This window comes from Coniophora puteana, assembly GCF_000271625.1.
Source record: "Coniophora puteana RWD-64-598 SS2 unplaced genomic scaffold CONPUscaffold_3, whole genome shotgun sequence".
Classification (NCBI taxonomy): domain Eukaryota; kingdom Fungi; phylum Basidiomycota; class Agaricomycetes; order Boletales; family Coniophoraceae; genus Coniophora; species Coniophora puteana.
The window spans coordinates 1478564-1504226 of NW_006913055.1; the positions used below are offsets into that span (position 1 = coordinate 1478564).

Below are 25663 nucleotides of genomic sequence, written 5' to 3' on the forward strand. Positions count from 1 at the left end.
GCATAACGCGTCTCAGATCTCAGCTTGTCTCAGCGCTCTGCAGTGCTTCAAATGTCAAAGCTTCACGGTTCCCTCGCACTGAGGTTTGACCCTCAGTGCTCCTCCGCCCCTTATTACCTCGCCTCCCGCACGCCTTTGAAACCCCATACTGTAACCACATTTCACTTGTCAATGGTGTTTGTGCAACATGCTTCGTGGACTCTATCTCAGCTCAGTCCAAGTCTCAGTCATGAAGTTTGCTCTCTGAGGTGTTCACTCAGTCCTCCGCCATCTCTGAATCTCCAAGCTGTGAGTTTCTTGTTCAATACTCGTGTGTGACTGCGATTTGTGATATCATACACATATGGGATTACCGCTGATATCGTGTTGGGACCTGTTGGATCAAGATTGGTCCCACTGTCGGTCGGATGCTGACTCTGGAAGACCATGCCCGTTTGTAGTTTCAGTCCATGTCCCGCCATCCTCTAGTATTGCCGGATGATGATGATCCTATGATAAATCCCATTGATATCATATATTCCATGTTCAATGATCATGCAGCCACCTCGTTCTTTGTGTTATCAGATATTGGGATCTCCGTATATTGTGCGAGCAGCATGACATTGAATTGTAAGATACTTCAATCGACAATGCTAGGCTCTCCCTATATATCGATACTCATAAATGCTTGCCGCATGGGTTCTCCAGTGCCGCAAAGTTGAATATCACTTTTTCCATGTTCTCTGACGTGAGCGTTTACATCGTGCACACTGCAATCAAACTGACCCTCTCCGTCTCAATTCTTGCCTCGTGTCAGTTGGCCTTTGCGAGTTGAAATGTGTCCCGAACGTCTGTACCCCGCATACAATGTCTCCAGAAAGACACTGTAAGGCAATCAATGTGTCATAGTCCCTGAACTTCATCTGGTAACTGTCGATGGCAAGTCAAGTGTAGAGTGCTTGAAGTAGATTTAGTCGTAGTCAGTATGATTAGCGGCAAATGATATCATCATGGGCAAAGCAAAATGCTAACGGGCTTTGCCGTGCACTGGCGCGCGGCGCTACTCAATAATTCGACTCGGACCAGGGACTGAGGTCAGACGGCGATCACTATATTTTGTATTTCATAGATCAGGTTGACCGCCTCAGATCTACGGGACCGAAGCTGCCATCGTGTTTTAGCTTCCTCGACCGTTCCAGACCGTTCCTGCAGCGTTCTTGCGCTGACCGTAAGCACCGTCGGTACGGGTGTGGTCTGCTGACCCGGCACACAGAATGCCATTAATGCCTGCCTAAACACCGCTACCGATATACCCCGGATGACTTGGACTCGCACCCCCGGCCATCCTCCCCGGCTTATTGCAATCTAGGGTACATCCTCTGCGCATTTTTACTATTGATATCTCCGTACCATTCAGCGTCCAATACGCGTCATCCAGCGCCCGCGGGCTTAGCCAAAGATCATGCCCGTTAGGTTAGTTGGGCCGTATATTCAACATTCGGCTTTACAAAGACATCTGTAAAGTTTGACAAGTGATACTCTATACAGTGTGACACTACCATCATGATGCATTGAAGAGTGTATCAGAGTGTATCCTGATACAGATTGAGTTTTGATGTCGCATGAGCTAATCTTTGTCGCGCGATCGAGATTCGAAGCAAACTTCGACGAACGTTGACGGAAAGAGGCCGAGACACGGCCAGCAACAGCTCGGAACGTCGTCCTTAGTCACAGTGTTCGAGATGTGAGCAAGTAGAAGCCGCCGGGGATAACTCAGAGAAAATTGTTTCCAAACAGATTTGACAGATATGCGACCATCGGGACTGTATCGCTGAGTACAGTGGCATTCGTAGCATCTGCTGTTCTTTGATGGTGGCCATTATCGAAATACTGTTCAAACCCATTACACGCGCTGCTATAGAAGTTGTTCTCCATGTGCTTTACAACGCCAGCGAGACATTTTGTAAGACATGCCGTTAGTCCCTTAAGGCCTTAACCTTTGGCCTTTCTCATCGCCGCGGGGTATATGCGTGTCATTGGAAAAAGATCCAATGGGCTTACGAAGATAACGTCAGGAGGATATTGGTCCACGAAGCGTTTAATGTGACACTATGGGAGCGGTATTGTGCTCGAAGGTCAACCTAGGTCGACCCTGACCGACGTGGTCGCATCATGATACTGAGTAGAGGTGCAAGAGCCGGATGAACGGGCTCGACATTTCACGTGGAATACAAGTCTGGCCTCCGTCACTTCATGTCTCGGCCTTAAATTGAGAGGAGTGTGCACCGTAATTATCAGAATTTATTACTTGATCGCCCTATTTTACTAAAAGAATAAGCATGAGATCTTCGAGAAGTTTCCGCACCTAGTCCTTTCTTTAAATCGTTTGGTTCTGGCGCCGAGACATCGCAGCGAACACACACGAGAACATGACTTACGTCTTATTGAACGCAATACCCAGCTGCAAATTAGGGATCGGTGTCGCCTCTTGAATATATCAGGTGTTGGTGACGATGTAATCACATGCATGTCAATTACTCACCGCCTCATGAGTGCTTCGAGCTGCACTGATGATCTGGAACGGTGGTAAGGTCGTTGAGACCCAGCCGTTGGTCGGTGAAGGTTCACCATAATCGCGGAATCACGAGGCCAAAGAAGTTTCTTGATGATTCTTGAGTCTGAAACCCAGGGTGTACCGTGCTGGCTGGCGTTCCAGCAGAAAATCCGGGAATTGGGAAAGGCGGCTGGCGGCTGTGGCGGTGCAGGCCCAAAACAGCCAGAGCCCCTATACCCTCGCACCCACTCGCAATTATTATTTTCGCTTTAAGTTTCTCAGCTTCAAGTTTAAGTCTGACATTCCGCCGTTCTCGTAACCTTGAGACTATGTCACCAGATCGTGCTTAGTGCCAACGCATTTTCAAAGAACAGATCATTGCATCTGCGAACGCTCAGCTTCCCCACACGATCATATCTGGCCCCTAATGCTCAACGAATCCACGACAGATGTTCACGAACATGCTTTACCGTGAGTTGTCTCCTCTGTCCTCGCTCTTATCTGGCGCTCTCAGCATATGAATAATCCGCTGACTCATACCACGCACCTAGCCCACGGCGCAAAGCAATGCGAATACCAGTACCCGTTCGAGACGGTCCGCGAGTTCATCGACTTCTGCCAAAAGCTGACGCGCTTCGGCGAGTCGGGCACGTATGGCTTCCTGCCGCACCTCAACAACCGCGCGCCGGTCGAGCTGATCATCAACGCGATCACGACCGAGGCGCGCCAGCAGATGGTCTTCCGCCAGTTCGAGGGCCTCTTCCCGATGGCGGTGAGCACTCTTCGTCATGCATATATATGGGATTTGCGTGTTGACAATGCGTCTCGTTGCGTTGCAGCTCTGGTTCGTCCCCGGCATTCCGCAAGCCTGGCAGTGGACGCTTCTCGCTCCGTACATCAAGTCTTGTCCGAAGGAGAACCCCCACATCGAGTGGCAGAACTTCCCGGCGTTGACCATCAATGTACGTCGTCTCTCTCAGAAGAGTCGTCCCCTTCCGCTGCCAACATTGCCTGATTTCTTGCACACCAGAACAACCCAAACGCCACGAGGCCCGATAGCAAAGCCGCTGTGTCGACCAACGTGACGCAGCTATCGCACCCCGGCGATGAGATCAGCCTCACGTGGGAAATTCCAGGCAAGACGGTCGGTCCTAATGGAAGTTACGTTACCACGACGTCCGCTGGTCCTCCGAAGGTAAATTCTACATATCTTGTCCCGAGTTATAATCTGAATTTCGTTCACTAACTTGTTTCCATTGTTCTAGTTCGCGCTATGGGTTGATCAGATCAACGCGACGTACACGCCCTTGTACAGCATCAACGGTACCAGCGCGTTCACGAAGCAGCCCGACGGCAACGTGTTCGGCGACAACACGGCATACATCTGGAACGATACTATGTGAGCACCCCCCTCGATGAATTCTGTTTTGAGCCATGTCGCTAATACTGAAGAGCAGGTTCATCGCGATCACGGACAACGACCCCTACGTCACGCCGTTCAACCTCTCGAATATCAACTACAACGTCGTTGCTGGTCCTGCCATCTACCAGTCTGGCTGAAAATCTCTTGGTAGAACTTCCCAGGGGTTATCTCGTACTTCCACTATAGACTAATATTGCATCTTAATCTCGCCCTCATTTATGTATCACGATACCCCAGCGACGGACACCTGTAGTTATTAGTTATCTATAATTACAGAATTATCTTCTCATTCTCCCATTGCGAGCCTTAAACTTACACAATCGACACATGGTGGATAACATATTTGGCACGCATGTTATGAACCACCTTCAACCGAGAGGCTTTTGTTTGGCTCAATATCACAAACCTGGGACGTTGATAACTACGAAAGCTCCCCATTAGACTGTGTTCAAGAACGCTCAGCGACTTAGCTGCATTCTGCGTATCATTCACGATTCAATGAAGATGGCTTCGCAATCAAAAGTATTGACGTGCCGCCCCAGCTCCTCAAATGCACCTTCTTGGATGTTTATGGTCACAATGGATCAAAGAGAGCCTTACAAACGTACCTCATTTAGTGCCTATGGTTCACGAAAATCACGTAGCAGAGTTTGCTTGATGCTAAGAGATGCAAAGAAATACCTGTGACTACAGAAGTAAAGCATACATCCGCCACTAATACAGTTCCCCGCGGGGATTCTAGGACGTGACGGTCCAGACGCGGACGAGGTTGTCGGTGAAACCACCGAACAGCGTCTGGCCATCTGCTGACCAAGCGATCGAGACACACTCGGGCTCTTTCGAGTTCGAGCCGACATCGGTGAAACTGGGCTTGAGCTCGTCGACGATCGACCTGCAAAGGATATGTATAAGCCTGTATAATACTCATCGCACACCGATGGTACTTACTTGCTCTCAAGGTCGAAGATCTTGACGCAGCTTGCGGTCGCTGCGCACAGCCAATAGCGGTTGGGGGAGAAGACGAGGGATTGACAATGTCACCGGCTTCAAGAGAGTAGAGGTGCTTGCCCTCGTTGAGGTCCCAGAGCATGGTGATGCCATCCTTGCCACCGGAAGCAGCAAGCGAGCCATCGGGAGACACGGGGAGATGGTGTTAATGTAGCCGGTGTGGCCGTAGTGGTTAGTCTTCAGCTTGAACTTGGAGAGTTCCCAGACCTGAATTGGAGTGAATCAGCGACTACATTTCAAGGCGAGTGGAGTTTGGTGAGATCATCAGAGATCTTGGTGGAAAATTGGTCTCATCGGGTCGTAGCCCTCTGAAGTAGCAAATATATTTATGTAGCATCATATGAAGCGGGGGGTTGCCCTTCAAGTCATGGGAAACGCTGATGCTTACCTTGACGACCTTGTCCCAGCCACAGGAAACGATAACAGGGTTCATGACGTTGGGGGAGAAGCGGACGCACGAGACCCTGCAAGCGAAGATCAATGCACATACAGAGTGGAAGGATCCAAAAAACGCACCACTAGGTGTGGCCCTCATCCTTGATGTCGAATTTACACTCGCCAAGGGTGTTCCAAAGCTTGATGGTCTTGTCGCGCGAGCCAGAGACGATCTGACGGTTGTCAGCACTGAAGCTGACAGAGAGAACGTCCGAGGTGTGGCCAACGAAGCGACGTGTCGTCTGGCCGGTGTTGAGGTCCCAGAGGCGGAGAGTGTGGTCCCAGGATGATGAGAGGGCGAACTGGCCGTCGGACGAGATGACGATGTCCGAGACGAAGTGGTTGTGGCCGTGGAGAATGCGCTTGGGGTATCCGTACGTGTCCTCATCGCGGGTGAGCTGCCAGACGATGATCGTCTTGTCTAGCGATTCAACGCACTTAGATTTCTGGGGTCACAGCAGGAAAAGTTCAAGGGGGACATACCGCGGGACGCGGTGAGGATCATGTCCGGGTTTTCGGAAGAAGTGGCAATGGCGGTGACCCAGCCCTTGTGGCCAGGCAGGGAACCCAGGAAGCGCAGCTGTTCGGCCATGAGGAGCTGTGGTTGGTGTAGTATACTCAGCAAAGGCTTTCTTGTTGGTGAGAGAAGCCGTGGAACGTGGACATGGCGTTCATGTTGTCATTGGGAACGAGGTCGCATGCCCGACCTCCTGGTCCGCCATCCACTCGATCAGGAACTGGTAGTCGTCGTTGAGTCCGGCATCATAGAACTCCTGCTTCGAGAACTTGGCCAGGCCGTAGTGGAACAAATCGAGCTCAATCCACTCCTGGTTCAGCCCCAGATTCTATCGTACACACAAACGCGTCAGGATCACCAAATATTGACCGACTAACACAAAGCATTAATAAGGATGCGACGACGCACCAGAGACTGAAAGTCGTAGTCGCTCCACGGGCGATACTCGGGCGGCGGCCCGTTCGGGTTCACGCCCACACCCCCTGACGGCATCGCAGGCGGCGGCGGAGAGCCCGGGGCAGCGGTGGGAGACGGTGCGGGCGGGTACGTCATTGTCGTAGTACCGTTGGCGTTCGACTCGCCGCCAAGTGCGTGATCCGGGTCCGAGTCGCGGCGCTGCTCCGGGGACGGTACGCCGGAGACGAGGCTGGCGCCGATCAGCGCGACGAGCAGTTGGGAGGACAACATGGGGATTGGGTTAGGTTTGATTGGAAGAGCGGAGCGGAGAAGCTCGGGAGTAAGGCAGAGGATAACGAGGGAGAGCTGGGGGACTGTTCCTCTGCTGCGACGGGTTTTTATACCCCATCGCCCTTGCTCTCGTTTACAACGCTCCTCATCTCAATCAGGACCGCCCTCGTCTGAGTGGAAGGTAAGACATAGACTCGGACTAACCAGTTTGAAACGAGTGAGTCGTGAGCGCCCTGACTCGGATCGACTTTCAAGCACCAGGGGAGTAAATTTGCGCAACTTTAGCATCGTCGTTATATTCGAGGTCGCGTCCGGAAGTGTACATGAGGGCGATTGTAGTGATTGATACACGTACATCATGTCTGGGCAAATAAACCCCGCAATTTCCGCGGCAGGAATCACTCGGTAGTCTCCAAGAGGCACCTGGTAAATGGTGGAAGCCAGTCCAAATCACAAGCGACGACCTCAGATCGAGGCATCTTATTCCGTTTCGGCCTCGCCCAAGTTCCGCATGCGCTCGGCATAGTCCCAACGATCGAGCCCACCAAAGTCGATCGTCATGCCTCCTCCCGTAAGCCCCGCCTGCAGTTCGCACATGTGCGATACGCGTGCGCGCCAGCTATCTCCTCTGTATCGACAGATTGATTAAATGAATCGGCAAAGGTCACATCCTTGCGAGAGAAAACTACGCACGTCGCTGTTACCCAGAGGTCGGGCTTGCCACTCACGAGGCGAGCACATCCGTCGTTGTTCGAGCGCGCATCGTAGATCCACAGCGTCTTGCCCACGTATGTCTCTTGCCAGCCGTCTCTCGAGCGCAGGCGATGGGACGGGAGCGCCCTCGCGTCGGTGGGACGTGTAGGGGCGGGACGGGCGATGAGATCAGTAAGTAGGCGGAGTGCACCGAGGTTGGATAGGCCACTGAGTGTAACCCGCGTTTCGGGAGAGTCGGGGTTCAAGAAGTAGATCAGCGGTGCTACATCTGCCGATGCGCCTGCGTTCGACACGCCTGCTTCATTTTGGGTGCCAGCCTCAGATTCAGAAGAAGATTCTTCGTCGTCTTCATCCATGGCATCGTCAGCTCCCTCAGGTGCAACTTCGGCAGCACCGGATGCTTCGTCCTCGCCTTCGACCACCATCTGTGCCTCGCTTGCCAGCTCGGCCTCAGCCTGCTGAAGACGGGTGTTCTCCGTTCCAGCGGCTGATTGCGATGTCGCCCAACCAGGAACTCCATCGAACAGCTACTAAAGGGAATATTTGTGTGTGCAAGAGACTACTAGATACCGAAGATAGACCAGGATAGACTCGGAGATGATCAGCATTACGGAGATACGAGTGTTCCTGACACGAAGCCGGATACCACATAGACAGACAGGGCCACGAGCAATGCGACACGTCTCTGAGATCGCCTCACTGGCAGCGGCGATGTCGTGTGTTGCCTTACGGAGCTCTAGAAGGGAGGTTGAGGCTTCGCTGTGGAGATAATCGTGAAATCCCTAGGGGAAGTGCGGATGTGGTAGAGACCTGTGCAAGTTTCGACAGCTTTGCGACGGAGTGAAATGGATCGATGGTTCACTGTCCGCGATGTTAAAACTCCTCGAAGATCATCCAGGAGGTCGAAGACAGAATATGCCAGTCATGACGTTATGACAATGTGTACGAGCCTGAAAGGAACTGAGCTCGGAGGACAAGGACTGGGTAGGCACCGAGGTGAGTGTTCTGCTGCCCTGGGGCCCCTGAACGAGAATCTTGACTAAAAGTGCCAGCTCTGTACGGACTTGTTGGATGATAGAGGTTGACAGATAACAGTTCTCGCAATAAGGTGCAATGCTGTTTGCGCAGATGGCACACGGAGATGGACCAGGAAGCTGTGTGGATGGGAAGAACAGGGCACAAGACTCGAGTGTGTTGATGAAAAAGGCTATTCGGAGGTAGAAACTCGTTGAGCCTGTGCGCGCGTGACTTGACGGAGGCTGTCGAGTCCTGTCAGCCCCTGTCAACCCCACGCTGGGTGCACGTCGAGGACTCGATCATCAGTCTCAACGCTCATCCAAATGGAATTGCACTTTCATCACTAAATGAGGGGATGAATGATAAGCAAATGACCTTGATCGACATCACAGATCATGACAAACATACACCGGGTAAATAGTGAGACTCCGACATTAGTAGCATGTAAAGTCCGTTTTTAGCATACAGGAAAGATCGCGGGGATATGATCATAGCGAAGAATCTATTATCTACTCAAAGGGACGTGTTATCATTAGCAGAGACGGCATGATAATAACATATGGGTACTCACATCTATCATAATCTAAGCGCCATCTTACCATCAGCAGAGGCCACATGATAACAACATACAGGTATTCACAGATATTATAAGAAGTTGGAGGCCCACACAATTTTTATGAAGTATGGAACAGCATGTTTGATTGTCTGATATAACAGTCAAATACTACTACAGCAATATCAAACAGTAATACAAATGACCGGGGTCCAATACGAGAGCATAGAAAAGGCATGTACACAAAGCAACAAAGATATGTGCTAGTAGAGGCAAGTACATACCATGAACTGACCCGATAAAAACTACCCATGCAAGTGCTGCGAACGGCCTGATAGCATTAGATGAGAATAGTATTGATTGTAGAATGCATTATAGGAGACGCACCATGCACATGGTCATGCGCATTTGTGTGGGACGAGTTGGACTTGTCTGCACATGCAGACAACGACGAGGATGCGCCACAGACCGGGCACTGTTGGCAGTCAGCATTGCCTTGCTTGTTACAGTGTTGCCATCCTTGAAGCTTGAAGCTTGACAGGTGTCAGCTGCTGCAATTGAAAGTTTAGGGTAGAGGGGCTCACCGTGGTCACGTCGAACACTTAGTACTGAGGCATGGTAATGGTGATAGGGAAGCAAGGGCAGCAGGGAGACGGTACAGAATCCCTTAGCTTAAGAAGCCTCTTGACCCTCGCAAAATGGCGTGTGCACGGACCACCTCCTGCACTGGGTCAAAGGAATTCGGGCAAGCTTCTTTCTGCACGTCATCGAGAGATTCCATCTGCCACAAGTCCGGCTCGTCAATATTATCACTCACCCCAAAAGAAGCTTATTTAACCTACTTTGAGGAGAGCGACGATCAAAAATCTCAGTGCTTAAAGTACCACAGCAGCCAAGAAGCCTAGTGTCTATACTGTACTTTTACGACCCGAAGTTCACGGTGGCGTGAGAAAGTCGCGCGTCGGGGATATTACCATAACCGGTTGTCCCCCCTCCTAAGTTCAGAGGGTTGGTCTGAGGGGGGACATGAAGTTCAACATCAGGGGCGACACCATCCACAATGACATTAACGTCCCCAATACAAAGGAAACGGGCTGAGGTAAGTGTTGTTGTGTCTACCAAGCGGTATACTAGTTTCTTAGGTCAGTAGAGTAGCTGTTACTTATTTATTACAATTTCTAGCTAATATACAAGGTATTTCTATTTTTACCGCGTGTCCCTCATACTAAGTTCAACGGGTGCGATACAGGGGGGACTGTCCACCCACCTTAGGTTCAGTTCAAGGAGGGGGGGGACAGGGGGACTGAACTTCGGGTCGTAAAAGTACAGTAGTAGCATATTGATTCCCTTGCAAGCTGGCCGCGTTTTTACGATCCACACCAAGCTAACTGTTTGTCTCACAAGGCCTTGCGAGCCGTCATTTTCCCTCGCCCAAATCAAGTCCATCTCGCAACACCCACTTGCCCTGCTATCCCGCCGTACTTTACTGATGATCAATACTGCAGGGCAGGCGAATGATGGAGGTTTCTTGGGTGAGGATGAAGCGCTTGCTGACGAGGCTGGCTTTGATGCATTGTAAAGGTCGGTTTTCTACTGCTCAACGTGCTTCAGTTAGTGGCTAACCGGTTTATGGGCAGTTTCTTATAATCGAATGATCATGTTGCCTTCGAAATGAGATCCGGCTTGTTATGCTCCCACATATCGCGAGTGATTTTACCTTGAATTTTGGTCCACGGTAAGCTCGCAATCATATGGTACTTGATGGTAAGATCCCGATGATATGATATTCTACCATAATCCGTTCTCATATTGTGAGCTGACACTTAACCAATGTTGAATCCTCGCCATTTACGGTCATACAGGATTCTATCAACGGTAATATTATAACACTGATAATCTCGTTTATGCCCCGAAATTTCCCCCCCGATTTAGTGATGTTACACTCTTTCCCATTCTTGCTACGACAACCCGTATGCCGCCTTATTTTTTCCTTATATCCATCGCTCAGCGCAAGACATGTCTACAGTTCGACCTCGTCATACCTGTCCTACCTCCGTTTGCTGACGACATGGCAGTGTGATACACCAGGACCTCTCCAGGACATGGTTTCGTATAAAAGCCCTGGAGCTCACAGCCGTCATCTTCACCAAAACACAGGACAATGGGTCTTTCCCGCCTTCTCCCCTTCGCCTCTCTGGCGTTTCTAGCCACCAGCGTTGCTGGCCAACCCGCCTGGACCAGCGATCCTGCTCTCCCTCCCGCCGTTCCTCTTGCTGTTCGCTCACCCTACTTGTCGGCATGGCTTCCCCAAGGCGCGGGTACGTCCCTGACTGGAACCTGGCCTACGTTCTGGACTGGCTCGGTATGTGTACATCCTTGCCGCGTGTCCGACCAACGATGGCTCACAACAGTTCTAGTTCCTTGGTTGGACTGGCTATGTCTCTGTAGATGGCACCGCCTACAACTGGATGGGTGCTCCGGCTGTTCCCAACCTCAGCCCCGCGAATGCAACGCAGAAGAGCATGAGCGTACGTGTTTCACATCGGCTCACGGGCCACCTCGTCACTAACATGCATCTCACAGTACACCTCCACGCAATCCACTTTCGTGTTGAGCGCTGGTCCCGTTGACCTGACGATCAACTTCCTCAGTCCCGTTGAGGTGAGATTGATGCCAGTCATAGCATACACACAAATTTCTGATGCTCGGTGCACACAGCCCACCGATCTCGTCAAACTCGGCACACCTTTCTCATACATGGCCATTTCGGCTGCTGCAAACGACGGTGGCTCCCACAACGTATCCATCTACTCCGACATCACCGCCGAGTGGGCCGTCGGTGACACCACCCAGCTTGTGAACTGGACTTCGACCACTACTGGCGATGTCTGGACCCACCAAGTCGGCCCTTCGGCCCCGATCCTGTACACCGAGTTCAACGACCACACCCAGTATGGCGCTGCTTACTTCTCGACGCAGAGCGTTAGCTATCCTTCGATATGAGTTGAAGGCTCTGTTAGCTGATTCCTCGTGTTTGTTCTAGTCGGTTGGTGCTTGCCACCGGTTACACCGACAACTCAACTGGTGTTGAGAACCAGCCTGTCGAAGAATCTGGTAACATGCTCATCATGATCCTGAGCTACACCCAGGCAACGAATGATACCTCGCTGATCAAGCCTTACGTATGTTCAGTTCCTCATGTCTTTGCATGGGTTTAGATGCTGATGCTGGCTCATCGCGACAATAGATATCCGCGCTTGAGACTTGGACCGACTACCTCGTTGGCAACGCCCTCACCCCCGGTGGCCAGCTATCGACTGATGACTTCGAACCTTTCCCGGTGGGCGGATACTAAAATCAGACCAACCTCGCCATCAAGGCTGCCGTCGGTATCAAGGCGATGTCGGTTATGGAAGGTCTCATTGGCAATACCGACAAGCAGCAGTAGTATAGCGTACGCCACCTTCATCATTACTAAGCATGTCCACTAGCTAACCAATTCCACGCAGGACACCGCCGGAAACTTCAGCACCTTCATTGTCCAAACCGCTACCGACGCCGGCGGCCAGCACCTCAACTTCAACTACGGCAACTCCTCGTCGTGGCTCTCCGCCTACAACCTGTGGGCCGACAAGCTCATCAAGACGAACGTCTTCCCCCAGGACGTCATCGACAAGGAGACGGCGTGGTACAAGACGCAGGTCGGGCAATACGGCCTCGCGCTCGACTCACGCGAGCCGTGGTCGAAGACCGACTGGGAGCTGTGGACCGCCGCGTTCGTCTCGGACACCGACGTGCGCAACTCGATCATCGACGGGCAGTTCGCGTACATCACGAGCGGCGCGGCCGGGAACATCTTCCCGTTCAGTGATCTGTATGATACCGGCGCTGGCACCGCGCACGACCTCAACCTGGTCTCGCCCGCCGGCTCGGGCATCACCTATCAGTTCCAGGCTCGTCCTGTTGTGGGTGGCCATCTTGCTCTGGTGAGTCGTGCTGTTCTATGCGCCATGACATGCGGCTGACTTTGTTGTCCCTTAGCTTGTGGCTTAAAAGCCATGGAACCTTCCACGTGCTGCGAGGATCAACCTCTGGTTTCATTCAAATGGTTAATGCGATTATGTATTCAAGATGCAATCTCTGTACATCCGGACTTTACGAAGTTAATTTATTGGTTTGGGTCATGATATTCATCGCGCGAGCCGTCCATCTCAGAACTACTCATCAACGGAAGCATTTGAGACACGTGAGCTCATTGTACCGACTCAATTGTCTGAATCAGCAGTATCTAATTAATGCAAGTACATCACATTTAACCTGGGACATCAAGGCTGGATGTTGAGTAGTGCCCGGACCTCGGGTCTGATGCTCGCAAAGATGTCTTCGGCAGGATGCTTGGGTTTCCATCCCAGTGCGCGTGCCTTGCTCGCCTTGCATCGTGAGTTCGTCCCGAAATACGAGAGCTAAAATATGAAGGTACCTCGTCAGCACTTTCCTGAGCGCCATTCGATGAGGAGAAGCACAAACCATAGGTGTCTTCTCGTACTCCTCGGCCGTGAATGGCACTGGTGTTGACTTGTCGCTCTGACCGACCTCTGCCAGCTCCTCCGTGATGGCCTTGGCGAGATCGTAAGCTCTGTATTCGCCGTTCTCGATGAAGTAGTTGCCACCGCGGCCGTGGTCGGCTTTATCTTCGAGGATTGCCGTGTACAGCGTAATGTAAAACTCGGCACCTTGGGCATCGAAAAGTCATTAGTATGGGAGATACACACAAAAAAGTTAGTGGCGCATACAGTCATCGTAGTGTACACATGGCCACTTGTTCAGACCGTCGTTAACGACGCCACCTTGCTTGCGGGCCACACCTGCTCGGATGAGAAACGGGATTTGGTGAGAGTGGCGGTTTGAAATGTTCTTGTCAAATAGAGGCCCCACGGGCAGGCCGTATATAGTGGGAGGGAAGACGATGTAAGTCTTTGCATACCCTTCAGGTTAAGGATGAACCAGCACCCCGTCATGACTCGCGTATCCAGAAACAGATAATTAACTCACCTTCACGGTCGGCGGCTAGAACGAGAAGGTCGACGTTACGGTGGAACACGCCGTCCGGAAGCGACTCAATCTGGTCTGGCGTGATATCGTCGTAGATCGTTTCACCTTCGAACTTTCCTTGCGCGTCGTCCTTCAAGGTTCCTGTCCCTGACTGCATGCCCGTAGAGGATAGTCATACGTTATTGGTATTTAGAATAGGACAACATGACGCGTACTGTGTGGATCAAAATAGGGACCTTCCCAGAATTCTGGAAGCGCTCTTTCAAGCCCGCAAGGATAGCCTTGCACGGATCGTCATTGTACGAATCTGCCTTCAATGGTGTCACAGCTAGCATATGGAAAGAGAGTCGGATTTTACCATAGAGAACACAACGTCGGATTTAGCGACCTGTGCGGTAACTTTGTCATAGTCCGTGAGGGACCCTAGGAGGATCTTGACACCCCCGGCCGGCGTAGTCTTGCCCCAATCTTCCAACAGGCGTGCCTTCTCAGGCGAGCGTACGAGCAAGGTGAATTCGGAGTTGGCGGCTGTTGGATGTGTAGCGAGCTTCTGGAGGATGGCTCCCCCAACGTAGCCTGTTCATCACATCGTTCATATGGAGAGTACACTCAAAGTTCAAGATTCGGAAAACATACCAGTCGCGCCAGTGAAGAAGATTTGTGTTCTTCCCGACATGTAGAAGTGCTCTGGGGTTCAGTACGAGGGCTTCTTTACGAGATGTCCTGCCTTTATAGCAGTAGCTCGAAGAGCCATATGCGTGTTGCTTGATAAGCTGGATGTTCACCGACTTTGCGGACTTCTATTGTCCGGACTTGGCAATAGGGGCTAATTTCGTCATCAACCCGATGTTTCCGCTTAAGAATACTACTTACTAGAACTTCTGTTGAGTGAGTAAATCGTCGTTGACGCAAACAGCTTGAAATCCTGAACGACGTGGGCATGAGCACGGATTGGTTGACCGCATGTATAACATTTTCCATATCTTACGATCTCTGCATAACCTCAACTATATGAGTAGTGTGGCACTACACGAATATCTTCTTGAAGTACCGCTTCACCCCATCCGCATCCCCAACAGTCGCGCCGATAACACCATCAGGGCGAATCACCACAACCCGTGATTCGCCCTTCTCCACTTGATACTCATTGTAAGCGTGGCCGTCCTTGTCGGCGATAATGGTGCTCGTCCGTAGTCCGCCGGAAGCGGCGGAGATGCCAGACGGAAGAATGACGGCCGACCGGACGACGTTCGTATCAAAGATGGCGAGTCCATCCAACAGGGGCCGCGCAGCGTCCACACTAGGTGAAAACACGAGCACGGTGTGTGCCGTAGGCGTGAACACCTCCATCAGCCGCGTCTTGCCCTCGCCTGTGGGGCCGAGCACCTCTACACCCGGGGCGTCAGGCGCGCGGTCGCCAGCGACGACGTTACCGTCCCGGATTGTGCCGTATGTGTCGATCGGCTCGATGCCCGTCTTGATCTCCTCGAGCACGATGTCGCTCGTGCGGTAGTTGACGTAGAGCATGTACACATGCGGGCCGCGCTCCCATGCCTTAGCCGGGACGGCGATTGTCCGCTGGCGCTCCATGAGTTTCGTAGTCATGTTGAGCATGTCTGCGATGACGGGTAGGCGTTCACCGGTGTAGGTCTCGAGCAGGGAGGGAGGAGCAAGGGACTTGTAGACGAGGGCAATCTTCCACGAGAGGTTGAACTATGGGGTCAGGATGTCAATGAACGTCCTCAGCGTAACGGGTAATGGGAGGGAAGAAACGTACAGCGTCTTGAATGCTAGAGTTTAGTCCCTGGCCACCAGCTGGAGTGTGAACGCTGCAATTATGGTTAGTCACATACGCAAGCAAATGTTGCAAAGGTTATTTACTGCGCGGCATCTCCAGCTACGAAGCATCGACCTTTGTTGAACGTGTCCGCCATGCGAACGTTGGCCCTGCATTAAAACGTTTAGCAAAACATTGAAACTTGCGCAGACATGCAAAAACGAACGAACCTCCATTCTGAAGCCCAAAGCACTTCTTTAATCTTAGTATCGGCGGGAGCGTACTTGAGGACATGAGCCTCCAGTGCATCTTTGTCGTTGGCAAGGGCAGCAAAATCGATGCCCTCGCCAGAGATCATGGCTTGAAACGCGTCTTCAGCAACATCTGGGGTCGGTCGGAATGCAACCCTGAAGGCACGTAAGTTTGATTGCCCCATGACGTGCTCCGAACGAATAGGAGGGCTCACCCCTCATTGAAAGTTCCAAACATTTGCATGTACTGAAACACGCGAATATGTCAGTGAACATAGCATGGACAGATATGTATGAAAGGCCTACCTCCGGGCTCAGCAAGGAGCACTCAACCTTCACATCTGCGATTAGTAGGCGGATATTGTCGTAGGTCTCGCCGAGGAACGTAAGTCCGAGCTGCTTGCGCACGGCTCCCTTCGCTCCATCTGCGCCAATCAGGTAGGCCGCCTCGATGGTGTCCTCGACCTCCTTGTCACCATCACGCCTGATGACGTGCGCAACCACACGGTCCTCGTGCTGCTCGATGGTGCGAAGCTCCGTCCCGAGCTCAATGTGGACACCATACTCTTCGATGTGCTTGCGAATCAGACGTTCTAGCGTCTGCTGCCCAAGCATCTTTCCGACGTCCTGCAAATTAGTCAGGAATTAGTGCCAGATGCAAGGAAAGTGTGTGAATGGGGGACATACGTATGGGATGCCTGGCGTCTTTGGTATGTTTGGGAGCATGGAGAAGGTCGATTTGACTTTGGTAGTGCCCGGCTCGAAGTTACGGATCAGAGACACTGGGTACGCCTGCTTCGCGATCTCTGGGACACCGAGATAATCAAAGATTTCGAGTGTGCGGGGCTACATGCCATGGATTGTAAGAATAAGCGCTAGTTTACGGGACATGGAAGGAACGCACCATGATGCCTGACCCACGCTGACCAAGTCGCGGGTGGGGATCCTTCTCAATGATCCGCACAGGGATGCCATTGCGAAGCAAGGATAAGGCAGAGATAACGCCCGTGGGGCCTGCGCCAACCTAACGTACAGTTCTTTGTTAGGATGGTCAAGATCAAAGAAGACGCGACGTACGATGAGAACTGGAAGAGTCTGAGGAGCCATTTCGATGAAGAGAAAGCGATCTGTGATTGTTGTTGTAGCATCGTCGCCTGCTGAGCTCCGTACACTTATACTCTCCTGCGGCTCTCTTTCGTCGTTACCAGCGACCCCGCTTGTTCTGCCGTGAGGTGTGGGACGTAGACGCAGACATGCACGATGTCAGGAAGATGACGTAAAGAACAGACACGCAGGATGGACGGCATCGACCGCCGTCATTCACAATTTGATCGCAGCATCGTCGCAGCAGATCCTTGCATGTAGCTGCGGGTCCGATGCCGCACCTGTGTATTGAAAGAGACATACATGGGTGCTCTTCTTTTTCTCTCCGAGCACCGCATAAAGCCATCACGGACGCGTCGCACTGCGCGTCGGCCCGGCATCTCGGCGCGCGTCGCGATATTCGTGTCGCCAACGTGGCCAGACGGCGATCAACGAATCAGCGGACCGTCTCGCCCGCCAGCGTCCGACGCAAGCTTGACGGCTTGAGGCATGAGCTTCTTTTAGACTCGTAACCAGTCTTCGCTGACGCACCCTAATCGGGTAACGAGCCTCGGGCTCTCGCGCAGCGAAGACTGGGACAAAACGTCGAGGCCCTGGCAGGCGACCGACGGAGTGTGAAAGTTGGCGGATGGGAACGGATTTGTAAGGACTTCGCGAAGCCGGCATCGTGGTGCCGACGCGATCGACGCCCGTAATCTAATCTTAGGACAGGGGTATTCGACGCGTCCACCGACGCGTCGTAGATAGTTGAATATAATCGCATTTTTACACCCTCTCCTCACGCGTGAAGCAATCTAATGGCGACGTACTGGGGCTATGGTCTCCCCTACACTCAGGCGACGCTTCGGCCGCTTAACTGGGACCTCAACTGGCTAGGAACTCTCAGCTTGGAACAAAGAAAGAATGAGCTACTGCGTGCCGTCTCGGAGGCTGGGGTCGAACCGATCGACCTCGTCTACGCGCACCCGTCTTTTGCGAATGAAGAGAGCAAGATCTCTATTGCTATGGATATTCTCGTCAAGAAGGCCTCTCTGTCGGCCGCAGACTTGCTCATCAAGATCATTACAGCAGATCCTAATGGCTATCTCGGCAACTATCGCTCTGGGTTTTTTCAGGGAAGAGCTCTGGATCACCTGTGGAACGTCCTCGGGAACCTCGATGGATGGCAGGCCAAACTAAACGCTTATCTCGCCGAGGGTTCTTGCACGCATATACTCAGTGTAGTCGACAAGGAAATGGAACGAGCATCTGCAGAGCTCTTCCTCAGATCGACCAAAGACATAACTCCTGACTTTGCCGACAGCTTCGATCTCGATGCTGAGCTATGCGACCGCATTCAGGTACTCATGCCGGTCGCGTTTGACCTGGTCTCGTCTCTCGTACAGAGGCGGCAAAAACGAACGGACAAGATCACTAGAGAATCTACTGTGGTAAGTTCATTGGTTTCTATCCTCTTATCTATGTATCTAACGTCGTATGAAGGCAGTCGTTACTCTGATCTGCCAGATGGCTCACCTTCGATCCCAGAAGAACATGCTGTTTCAAAGTATATTCGGGCTGTTTCTACTTAGCGTCAACATTCCGAAACGCGCTGTCGAAATCATGGCTAAAGTCGGTCTGTGTCCTTCATGGTCCTCGCTCAAGGCCATGAATGTCGCGCTCTCAGAAGCCCAGCTCGAGCGTGCACAGGCAGCCGCTCTCGAAGACTTCTACCTCTCACTCGATAACGTCCAGATTATATATAGTCCACACGGGACGCAGCGCGAACTCGGGCCCGACAAGTTCCTCAAGGGAACTCAAGGCCTTCTATATCGCAGATCGAACGATGGCACGGCCAACGTTCGTCACTCCCTGTCTGAAATAATCGAACGGCGCAATCGCGGCGAGCTCATTACTTACGAAAAAGACGTCCGACCAACAATATCTCAGGCCGCGGATATCCAGCGACACTGCGCCCTTAATCTGATCAAAATACTCAGGCGATCCTCGGGCGACGCATACGAATATCTGGGTGACCCTAGCGAGCTTCAGCCGAAGCAATATTGCCCACTCCCGCTCAATATGAAGGTCGACGAGTACCCGCTGTCGACCACAAAAGTCGACGAGATGACAAAAGACGGCGTCATCGAATTTCTACGAGCCACTTGCATCGATCAGCTCGCACTTTCGAAGGAGCAACTCGAGGACAAGCCCATACCCTCTGTAAACGATCACGCTACGAATGCGAACCTCAGAGGAGCCCTTCACATGCGACTCGACGACGTCTCATCGCTTGATCGCATCGAAAACCCGCAGCTCGCCATGGGTCTTTTTCACAAGCAACTCAACCTAGGCTGGCAAAATATGGACGTCCACAAACACTCTGTCGACACTCCTGGTAGCTTCGCATGGACGATCTCAATCCTCGGACTCAAGAGACTTCACGGGGAGAAGCCGGACTATCAGACGATGGTCCAGCTGTTTAATACGGTGCTACAGGCTAATGTGCTAGTCTACTGGGAGATTGTCACCGGTAAATCACTCCAGCAGCTCGCAAAAGACAAGCCCAGCGCGTCGACTCTGCTCGAGATGGCTCAGAAAATTCATACGCAGTTCTTCTGCCCTGGAAACCTTGCTGAGGGAGACGCTGCGGACGGACAGCTTCGTAATATTGTCTTTATGAACAGAGACCTCATGTATTTCTTCGAGCTCGGCCAGGCGATCTCATCGGGCGACTTCGGACGGATCGAACTCTTTCTAGGTACATTTACTGAGTGTTTTGCTGGCGGTGGGCGCAGCAATTATGTTTCAGAGTGTCTACACCTCATACAGCATCTCAAGAAGATCTGGACGCCCGAATTCGCGTATGTTTCTTTTATTTCTCTCTGTATGATGTTCTAACTATTTTATTACAGCGATCTCATGCGAAAGAGCATGCTTATACCGTCGATTAATCGACCCGGACACTTCATGGGGACTGACCTCAACATAGAGCACATTATTAATGCGCTCAAGGTTCGTCTCAATTTGTGTCATACCGCATCTACTGACTATCTTATGTTTTATTAGTTCTACTACTCGTCTAAAGGAATACACGCCTCCTGGGATCAGCTCTTGGTCTACGCGATTAACTTACCAATTTATAGACCGATCAAACTCAAGATCGCGAAGTGGTACGGCGCCAGCTGGGGTGGAATGAACCACACAGTGCCGGACACTTCGTCACACGTCAGGCGACTCATGGACAAGGCTTATGACCTTCGTCTTGCAGAATACGTACCCGGGAGGACCGTCAAGGACGAAACACTCGACGTCCAAGAGGAAGGTGCGAGCAGATTAATGAATGGTGGAGTCGAGCGCCATGGAAAAGCGTGGCTCACCACGATTAACCACTCGAGCTTGGAGCCGGGCCTTCCACCTGTGTCATATGAAGAAGACACAACAAGCTCTGTCGACGATGAGCGTCTTGCTCTTGCGCAGATGATTTTAGCAGGCGAGGACGAGGACAGTAACGACTCAGCAGATATATTCACAATGCTACAGCGCCAGTCGAACACTGACATCAGCTTTTCACTCGGTACACAGATGTTAAACATGTAGTTTATTCGCGCTAGTACTGTACATTACAAGTACTGACTAATTATTGACCTTTTTCTGCCGTGGTTTTGGAATCGGTTTCTTAAGTCGAGTTGGTTGATTGGACTGGGAGGGCTGTGCAGAGTCAGTTCGAGCAACTTCAGACGCATTCTTGCGACGTCTTTTGGGCTGGGATGGGCCAGCCATTGGCTGTGCATCGGGATGGTAGTTAGAGAAGACAAACTGAAATTCTGTCGGCTGTGGTGGTGTGTCAAGCGAACGCTTTCTGGTCTGAGAGCCCTCAGCGTCAACGAGTAAAGAGCTCAATGACTCAGGAAATGAGTCATCGGGCTCTGTCTTGAATTTGGAAGTGTCTGCGGCGATCCACGGATTGTTCTTGACCTTGTGTGCGTATTTTCTCTGCGTGAAAATCTCGTCGGTGTCAGCTTCTTGTTTGACAGGCGGACGCTTCTCAATTTCCTTGGCGTCGAGCTCCTCTATGATAGCGAAAACTCCGCCACCAAAGTGCTCGGCCCATTCGTCGCTTTCTGTGAGCAGCGCGACGACGCTTGCGAGGGAGGGGAGTGATCCTAGAGGTGACTTGATAATTCGTTTGATCTTCTTGTCGTGCAGTAAGTGGTTTCGTGGCCAGAGGCCAGCGTACACCGATGTGCGAATTGTTTCGGACCGCCACTTCTCGAGGCGCGCTGTGATAGCGTCCCGATTAGCCTTCAAACGAGGAATTTTCTTCGGTGGGTTCGTGGTGGGTTGTGTCGCGTTCTGGCTAGGTGTTTCGAGTGGAATGGCAGGATTGTAGAGTGGGCGGGGAAAGAACCGATTGACGTCGAAGTCTGGGTTGCATTTATCGCAACACAGGCCGTATCTCGTATTGAGTGCTATAGTAGCATACTAGTTAGCTATGAGGAATCATATTTCAATAGGATATGTACAACGTACCTTCGTCTGAATCATCGCCATCCTGTTGCGCCTTGAAAGCGCGTCTGCAAGTGTTGAGTGATATGTACCTGCGTACATCCATGTCCGTTCGCTTTTCAGCATTGGATGGCTTCTCGGATTCTTCAGTGGTGAAAGCCCACGGCTCGGCGATCACGAGCGCCATACTCTGCAGGTTTGGGAGACGTCCTGCACGCCCGAACATCTGCCACATGTCGATGAGTGTTTGTGGCGTACCATAGCATATTAGACGTGATATAGAAGCGACGTCAACTCCCTGTACTCATCTCAGTATAATAGTAATATTAATGCGAAAGGACTCACGTTTGAAGCGCAGCTGGTGGCGATAACCGTTGCGACAGTGTCTGTATTTTTGAAATCCTCAAAAACGCCCTTGCTATAGTCTTCTGACATGCCGGGGTGAAGGTGCGATACAATTCGTTTTGTCTGCAGCTCGGTGGGGAATCTATGGCGTAAGTAGTGAGCAATATCCTGAGATCTGTCGCGTGTATCGACAAAGACTAAAGTCTTTGGTAAGGGAGTGCGGGCGGACGAGACAGGAATGAGGAAATCAAGGTTCTTGAGGTTCTTGGGACCGTTATGCATCGGGTGAACAGCGTAGAAATGGTTGGGACGGTTCGTCGAAAGGAAGATCTTGCTAATCAAGTCTGGATTGATACGCAGACTGTCCAGCACCGTGTAGAGGGTTGGAGGAGGGAGTGTTGCTGACAGCGCCATGACTGGGGTGAGCGATGGAATAACAGCCCTGACTTCGTTAAGCCGGCCGTATGCAGGACGAAAGGGAGCCTTCTCGCCCTTGCGAGCGAACCCAGTCGTATGAATACAATGAACCTCGTCGAGGAGGAGATTACCGATGTTTTTGCTGAACGAATGAACTCGCATGATGAGCGAGGCGAGGCGGGGTATGTGCCCTTTAAACCGAAAGAACTGCTCGGGTGCAACCAGTATATTCTGGTATACACCTCGAGCGATGTCCTGTATAAAATAGAGTAAAGATTAGTAGATATATGCGCGGAATATACGCACGTTCCAAAGTTTCTTGTCATCGGGTGTATCCTCGTTGATTTGGATGGTACGGATCCCATAGCTATTAAATTCCTCGACCTTTGCGGTCGTTAGGTGAGCGTTTATAGTAAGAATAGAGCTCACATGGTTTTGTTGAAGAAGTTTGAGTGGAGAAACTGTAATGGCGATTTTTCGAACGCGTGCAAAGACTAGTGAAAGTATCATGGCTAATGTCTTGCCATAGCCTGTTCCTGCGCGGACAATAACGTGCTCTCCGGCTATGTTTCGAATAGCAGCTTCGATTTGGAAGTGTCGTAGCGTTCGCTCGCCTGAGAATCGAGCGTCGAACCATGTTGTCATTGCAAAGACCGTCTCGACCTGCTCGAATGTAAGGTTGTCGAGGAATGACCGAGGGAGTTTCTTGAGCGACTCGCGCGCGTTATTGGACAGTGCCCCGGGTATATCGACAATGAAATGGTTGCTCATAATTGAAGGGAGCGGAGTAAGGGATAAGTACATAAATACATGGGCTCGACGCGTTAATGAGGCGGGGAGCGCGTTCAGACGCGTCGTATCTAATCTACAGGGGCTGATTTTCCCTATTCGGACGGTGATCTCTCTCGGGCCGAGCCAAAATTCAAACTCCGTCGGTCGCCTGCCAGCGAGTCGACATTTTATCCCAGTCTCTCTGACGCGAGAGCCTGTGGCTCGTTGCCTTATTAGGCCGCATAAGTGAGGCTGTGTTACGAGTCTAAGCTTCTTTGGCAGTTGGCACTTGGTTGGCACCCTTGTGCGCGTTCAAGTACCTATTTGGGCGACTCGATACTTCAGTTTCATTGGATTACCCCGTCTAGCTCAACATTAACTGCTGTAAAATAGCTCTATATCGCCCGACCTGCCCAGGAGGTAGCGTTCAGTGGGAAAAGACCGCATGCATCCCACTTGAAGATCGGTCGCGTAAGTCCCAGCTCTTATTCGTCTACACTTTGGCTTCCTTCGCGGCCTGTCCGGCTCGTCTTGCCTTCGTCCTCCGCATCCTTTCCACCTCAGATACCTGTTCCTCGACCTTCAGAATCCCAACCACCGTCTTCGCCGCATCCACGTCTCCTCTGAGATAAAACGCCTTCACGAACTGCTTGTACATCGGCCGCACATGCTTCGCGAAGGAGATCCCCTTCGGTAGGCGCGGCATGTTGAACCCAAACTGTCCGCCCGCGGCAGGTGTGCCAAAGGGCGGGATGCCATCGTCTCGACCCGAGGGATACCCGCTGCGCACCATATGATCGAAGAGAGCGCGGAGCTTGTGGGCGTCGAGGAGGCCACGCCACTGTATCATTGCCTTGAGGAGGAGGTTAACTGTCACGCGGTCGGGCGCAAAACCACATCGCTGGACAAAAACGTCGAGGAGACGGAGGACTTTGCGCATGAGGCGGGAGTTGCGGGGGCGGCCCCGCGCGAGCGTCCAAGAGAGGTAGCTGTTACACAAGGAAGCCTTAGTGTGTTGGTCGAGCTTGGGTGCGTGGCGGAGCACAAGAGATTTGGCAGCCGATGATCGGCCCGCCGACAACAGAAAGTGAAGGGTGGTGTGCAACTCGCGGCTGGACAAGCTGTTCCCCTCTTGCTTGGCGAGGCCAGACAGCTTCAAGGTAAGAACAGGTATAGCAGGAGAGCGAAAATCCACCGAATGAGCAACTTTGGCGGCCGAGCGTTCAAATCCGTGAGTAATCTCGGCGCGCCTGAAAGTCGACCGGGCAACCCTAGAGGCTCCACGGCGGTACGCCCCCATTGTGATATACAACTTCCATTTACGCTGATGCTGAGGGAAGGCACTGCACACAGCGTCCAAGAGTTTCGCAGCTGCTCGGAACTGCCTCGAGCGCAGAAATTGGCGGAGGCAATGGGTAATGAAAGCGTGGTCCAAGAGCGTAGTATCGCAGCGAAGGATGGCATTGATGATGCAAAGACATTGACTTCCGGCGCCCACAGAGATGAGCCTACTAGCGATACATTGCAAGACAGGTACCAGGGATCGCGGAGGGCGAGCGTTCTGTAGGTAGTTGCATATAACGCGGGTAATCTCATCGTGGATATCGTGACGGTGTGCAATATGGTGGCAGTAGCGAGGGTGCCAGCGGCCACCTTGAAGCTTGATTGAGCATGCTAAAAGGGTATGAGTTTGCGTGAGTTAGTGGGAGATAAATGTGCGCACCATTGCACTTCAAAGCAGCCTCCAGGCTGGACACCTTGGTACGCATAACCCAGTATCTGTCACTCTCTGAGATTGGCATTCCCTGGTGTTTCTTATCCTGGGCGAGATGATACACGAAATTGCTGTATCCTGCTGGCGCGACATGGCCGATGAGGTTGGATATATGCGGTGTTGAGAAGGGAGGTGTTTTGTCGGAACGTGCTGACAGAATACCAAAGGCGCATATAAGCTGACTGAGAGAATCGGCGCCGAGTCTCTGAAGCTGTTCCCTGGCCTTGACTGATATATACAGAGACTTGAGGGTATTGGCCGTGTGTTTGCGTGGGTTGGAAGTGGTGAGGTTGTCGGGGGAGAGAAATGTTTGCAGAGCATCGAGAGCCTTGGAGTCAGTGGAAAGCTGTGAAGTCCAGGCAGCCGTCTCCGTTTGCTCGGGCCTGCCTTCGCGCTCGCGTATAGTTATGAATGAGGGGCTTCTTGCGGCGGTTCTGACGGAAGACGGGGCGCTTGAGGTACGCGGGAGCTGGGCGAAACTAGCGGCCCTTGAAGAACCGGCATTGGATGCTAGAGAAGCGGATAGGCCGTACACCGCCGCGAAGGAGGTAATTGCCCATGGAACGCGTGCGTTAAATGCGTGAGTGAGTCTGCAAGGACGGCAAGGGTGAGCTTATGAGGCGGTCGAGGGAAAACAGTGACGCGTACTTTGCATGGTGACGGCGGATGCCTAGGGTGTGAAGGGCTGGTAACAACCATCGCCACATTCCATTGCATGGACTGTGCCGTGAATGTCTACCGCGACGACGGCGTGCAAATGGCGGAAGGGTTTGAACAAGGCGCCGTCTTTCTCTGGC

The 25663-nt window shown here is 52.0% G+C and overlaps 11 protein-coding genes across 11 annotated transcripts; 4 read left to right on the forward strand and 7 right to left on the reverse strand.

Moving 5' to 3' along the window:
* Positions 1 to 2994: 2994 nt before the first annotated feature.
* On the forward strand, positions 2995 to 4093 carry CONPUDRAFT_151083 (uncharacterized protein; the record flags this gene model as incomplete). The annotated part of the gene is made up of 6 exons (XM_007767666.1): positions 2995 to 3004; positions 3085 to 3305; positions 3373 to 3495; positions 3564 to 3728; positions 3799 to 3932; positions 3991 to 4093. 6 exons carry the CDS (start codon positions 2995 to 2997, stop codon positions 4091 to 4093), a joined length of 756 nt encoding a protein of 251 aa, XP_007765856.1.
* A 516-nt stretch (positions 4094 to 4609) lies between these two features.
* Positions 4610 to 5992, reverse strand: CONPUDRAFT_80538 (guanine nucleotide binding protein beta subunit; the record flags this gene model as incomplete). Its single annotated transcript, XM_007767297.1, has 6 exons — positions 4610 to 4848; positions 4905 to 4944; positions 5096 to 5171; positions 5353 to 5428; positions 5520 to 5820; positions 5883 to 5992. Coding segments are annotated over 6 exons (757 nt in total), but the record flags the coding sequence as incomplete, so codon positions are not given.
* Positions 5993 to 6070: 78 nt separating this feature from the next.
* Positions 6071 to 6408, reverse strand: CONPUDRAFT_51136 (uncharacterized protein; the record flags this gene model as incomplete). The annotated part of the gene is made up of 2 exons (XM_007767152.1): positions 6071 to 6244; positions 6325 to 6408. The coding sequence occupies 2 exons, from the start codon at positions 6406 to 6408 to the stop codon at positions 6071 to 6073; spliced, it is 258 nt and encodes an 85-aa protein (XP_007765342.1).
* A 523-nt stretch (positions 6409 to 6931) lies between these two features.
* Positions 6932 to 7712, reverse strand: CONPUDRAFT_119593 (uncharacterized protein). The gene is made up of 2 exons (XM_007767667.1): positions 7297 to 7712; positions 6932 to 7231 (listed from the first exon to the last, which is right to left on the reverse strand). Exons 1-2 carry the CDS (start codon positions 7671 to 7673, stop codon positions 7084 to 7086), a joined length of 525 nt encoding a protein of 174 aa, XP_007765857.1. The 5' UTR covers positions 7674 to 7712; the 3' UTR covers positions 6932 to 7083.
* A 3336-nt stretch (positions 7713 to 11048) lies between these two features.
* CONPUDRAFT_151087 (DUF1793-domain-containing protein) lies at positions 11049 to 12940 on the forward strand (the record flags this gene model as incomplete). Its single annotated transcript, XM_007767668.1, has 8 exons — positions 11049 to 11249; positions 11305 to 11415; positions 11471 to 11548; positions 11606 to 11838; positions 11931 to 12069; positions 12135 to 12227; positions 12397 to 12873; positions 12929 to 12940. 8 exons carry the CDS (start codon positions 11049 to 11051, stop codon positions 12938 to 12940), a joined length of 1344 nt encoding a protein of 447 aa, XP_007765858.1.
* A 55-nt stretch (positions 12941 to 12995) lies between these two features.
* Positions 12996 to 14626, reverse strand: CONPUDRAFT_80539 (NAD(P)-binding protein). The gene is made up of 7 exons (XM_007767298.1): positions 14576 to 14626; positions 14298 to 14515; positions 14155 to 14250; positions 13940 to 14090; positions 13681 to 13872; positions 13415 to 13620; positions 12996 to 13350 (listed from the first exon to the last, which is right to left on the reverse strand). The coding sequence occupies exons 1-7, from the start codon at positions 14613 to 14615 to the stop codon at positions 13213 to 13215; spliced, it is 1041 nt and encodes a 346-aa protein (XP_007765488.1). The 5' UTR covers positions 14616 to 14626; the 3' UTR covers positions 12996 to 13212.
* Positions 14627 to 14899: 273 nt separating this feature from the next.
* Positions 14900 to 17348, reverse strand: CONPUDRAFT_119600 (uncharacterized protein). Its single transcript, XM_007767669.1, has 9 exons — positions 17045 to 17348; positions 16872 to 16991; positions 16655 to 16813; positions 16274 to 16594; positions 16183 to 16214; positions 15947 to 16123; positions 15821 to 15886; positions 15717 to 15768; positions 14900 to 15652 (listed from the first exon to the last, which is right to left on the reverse strand). The coding sequence occupies exons 1-9, from the start codon at positions 17072 to 17074 to the stop codon at positions 14966 to 14968; spliced, it is 1644 nt and encodes a 547-aa protein (XP_007765859.1). The 5' UTR covers positions 17075 to 17348; the 3' UTR covers positions 14900 to 14965.
* Positions 17349 to 19318: 1970 nt separating this feature from the next.
* On the forward strand, positions 19319 to 19951 carry CONPUDRAFT_50239 (uncharacterized protein; the record flags this gene model as incomplete). The annotated part of the gene is made up of 1 exon (XM_007767099.1): positions 19319 to 19951. The coding sequence occupies one exon, from the start codon at positions 19319 to 19321 to the stop codon at positions 19949 to 19951; it is 633 nt and encodes a 210-aa protein (XP_007765289.1).
* Positions 19952 to 20323, forward strand: CONPUDRAFT_28541 (uncharacterized protein; the record flags this gene model as incomplete). Its single annotated transcript, XM_007767033.1, has 2 exons — positions 19952 to 20065; positions 20120 to 20323. Coding segments are annotated over 2 exons (318 nt in total), but the record flags the coding sequence as incomplete, so codon positions are not given.
* Positions 20324 to 22207: 1884 nt separating this feature from the next.
* Positions 22208 to 22468, reverse strand: CONPUDRAFT_33172 (uncharacterized protein; the record flags this gene model as incomplete). Its single annotated transcript, XM_007767042.1, has 1 exon — positions 22208 to 22468. A coding segment is annotated over one exon (261 nt), but the record flags the coding sequence as incomplete, so codon positions are not given.
* A 951-nt stretch (positions 22469 to 23419) lies between these two features.
* CONPUDRAFT_163283 (uncharacterized protein) lies at positions 23420 to 25573 on the reverse strand (the record flags this gene model as incomplete). The annotated part of the gene is made up of 3 exons (XM_007767670.1): positions 23420 to 24766; positions 24816 to 25456; positions 25515 to 25573. The coding sequence occupies 3 exons, from the start codon at positions 25571 to 25573 to the stop codon at positions 23586 to 23588; spliced, it is 1881 nt and encodes a 626-aa protein (XP_007765860.1). The 3' UTR covers positions 23420 to 23585.
* Between the last annotated feature and the right edge of the window lie 90 nt (positions 25574 to 25663).

What these genes read in the sequence shown, in the direction of transcription:
- CONPUDRAFT_119593 (XM_007767667.1), bottom strand. Translation starts at nt 7,673, where the DNA reads ATGGATGAAGACGACGAAGAATCTTCTTCTGAATCTGAGGCTGGCACC. An exon ending in GACCTCTGGGTAACAGCGAC is followed by an intron (nt 7,232 to 7,296) that starts GTGCGTAGTTTT and finishes CTGTCGATACAG; the next exon opens with AGGAGATAGCTGGCGCGCAC.
- CONPUDRAFT_80539 (XM_007767298.1), bottom strand. Translation starts at nt 14,615, where the DNA reads ATGTCGGGAAGAACACAAATCTTCTTCACTGGCGCGACTG. An exon ending in CCGACGTTGTGTTCTCTATG is followed by an intron (nt 14,251 to 14,297) that starts GTAAAATCCGAC and finishes ACACCATTGAAG; the next exon opens with GCAGATTCGTACAATGACGA. An exon ending in TCCCTATTTTGATCCACACA is followed by an intron (nt 14,091 to 14,154) that starts GTACGCGTCATG and finishes ACGGGCATGCAG; the next exon opens with TCAGGGACAGGAACCTTGAA.
- CONPUDRAFT_119600 (XM_007767669.1), bottom strand. Translation starts at nt 17,074, where the DNA reads ATGGCTCCTCAGACTCTTCCAGTTCTCATC. An exon ending in AGACTCTTCCAGTTCTCATC is followed by an intron (nt 16,992 to 17,044) that starts GTACGTCGCGTC and finishes ACTGTACGTTAG; the next exon opens with GTTGGCGCAGGCCCCACGGG. An exon ending in TTTGGAACTTTCAATGAGGG is followed by an intron (nt 16,124 to 16,182) that starts GTGAGCCCTCCT and finishes ACGTGCCTTCAG; the next exon opens with GGTTGCATTCCGACCGACCC.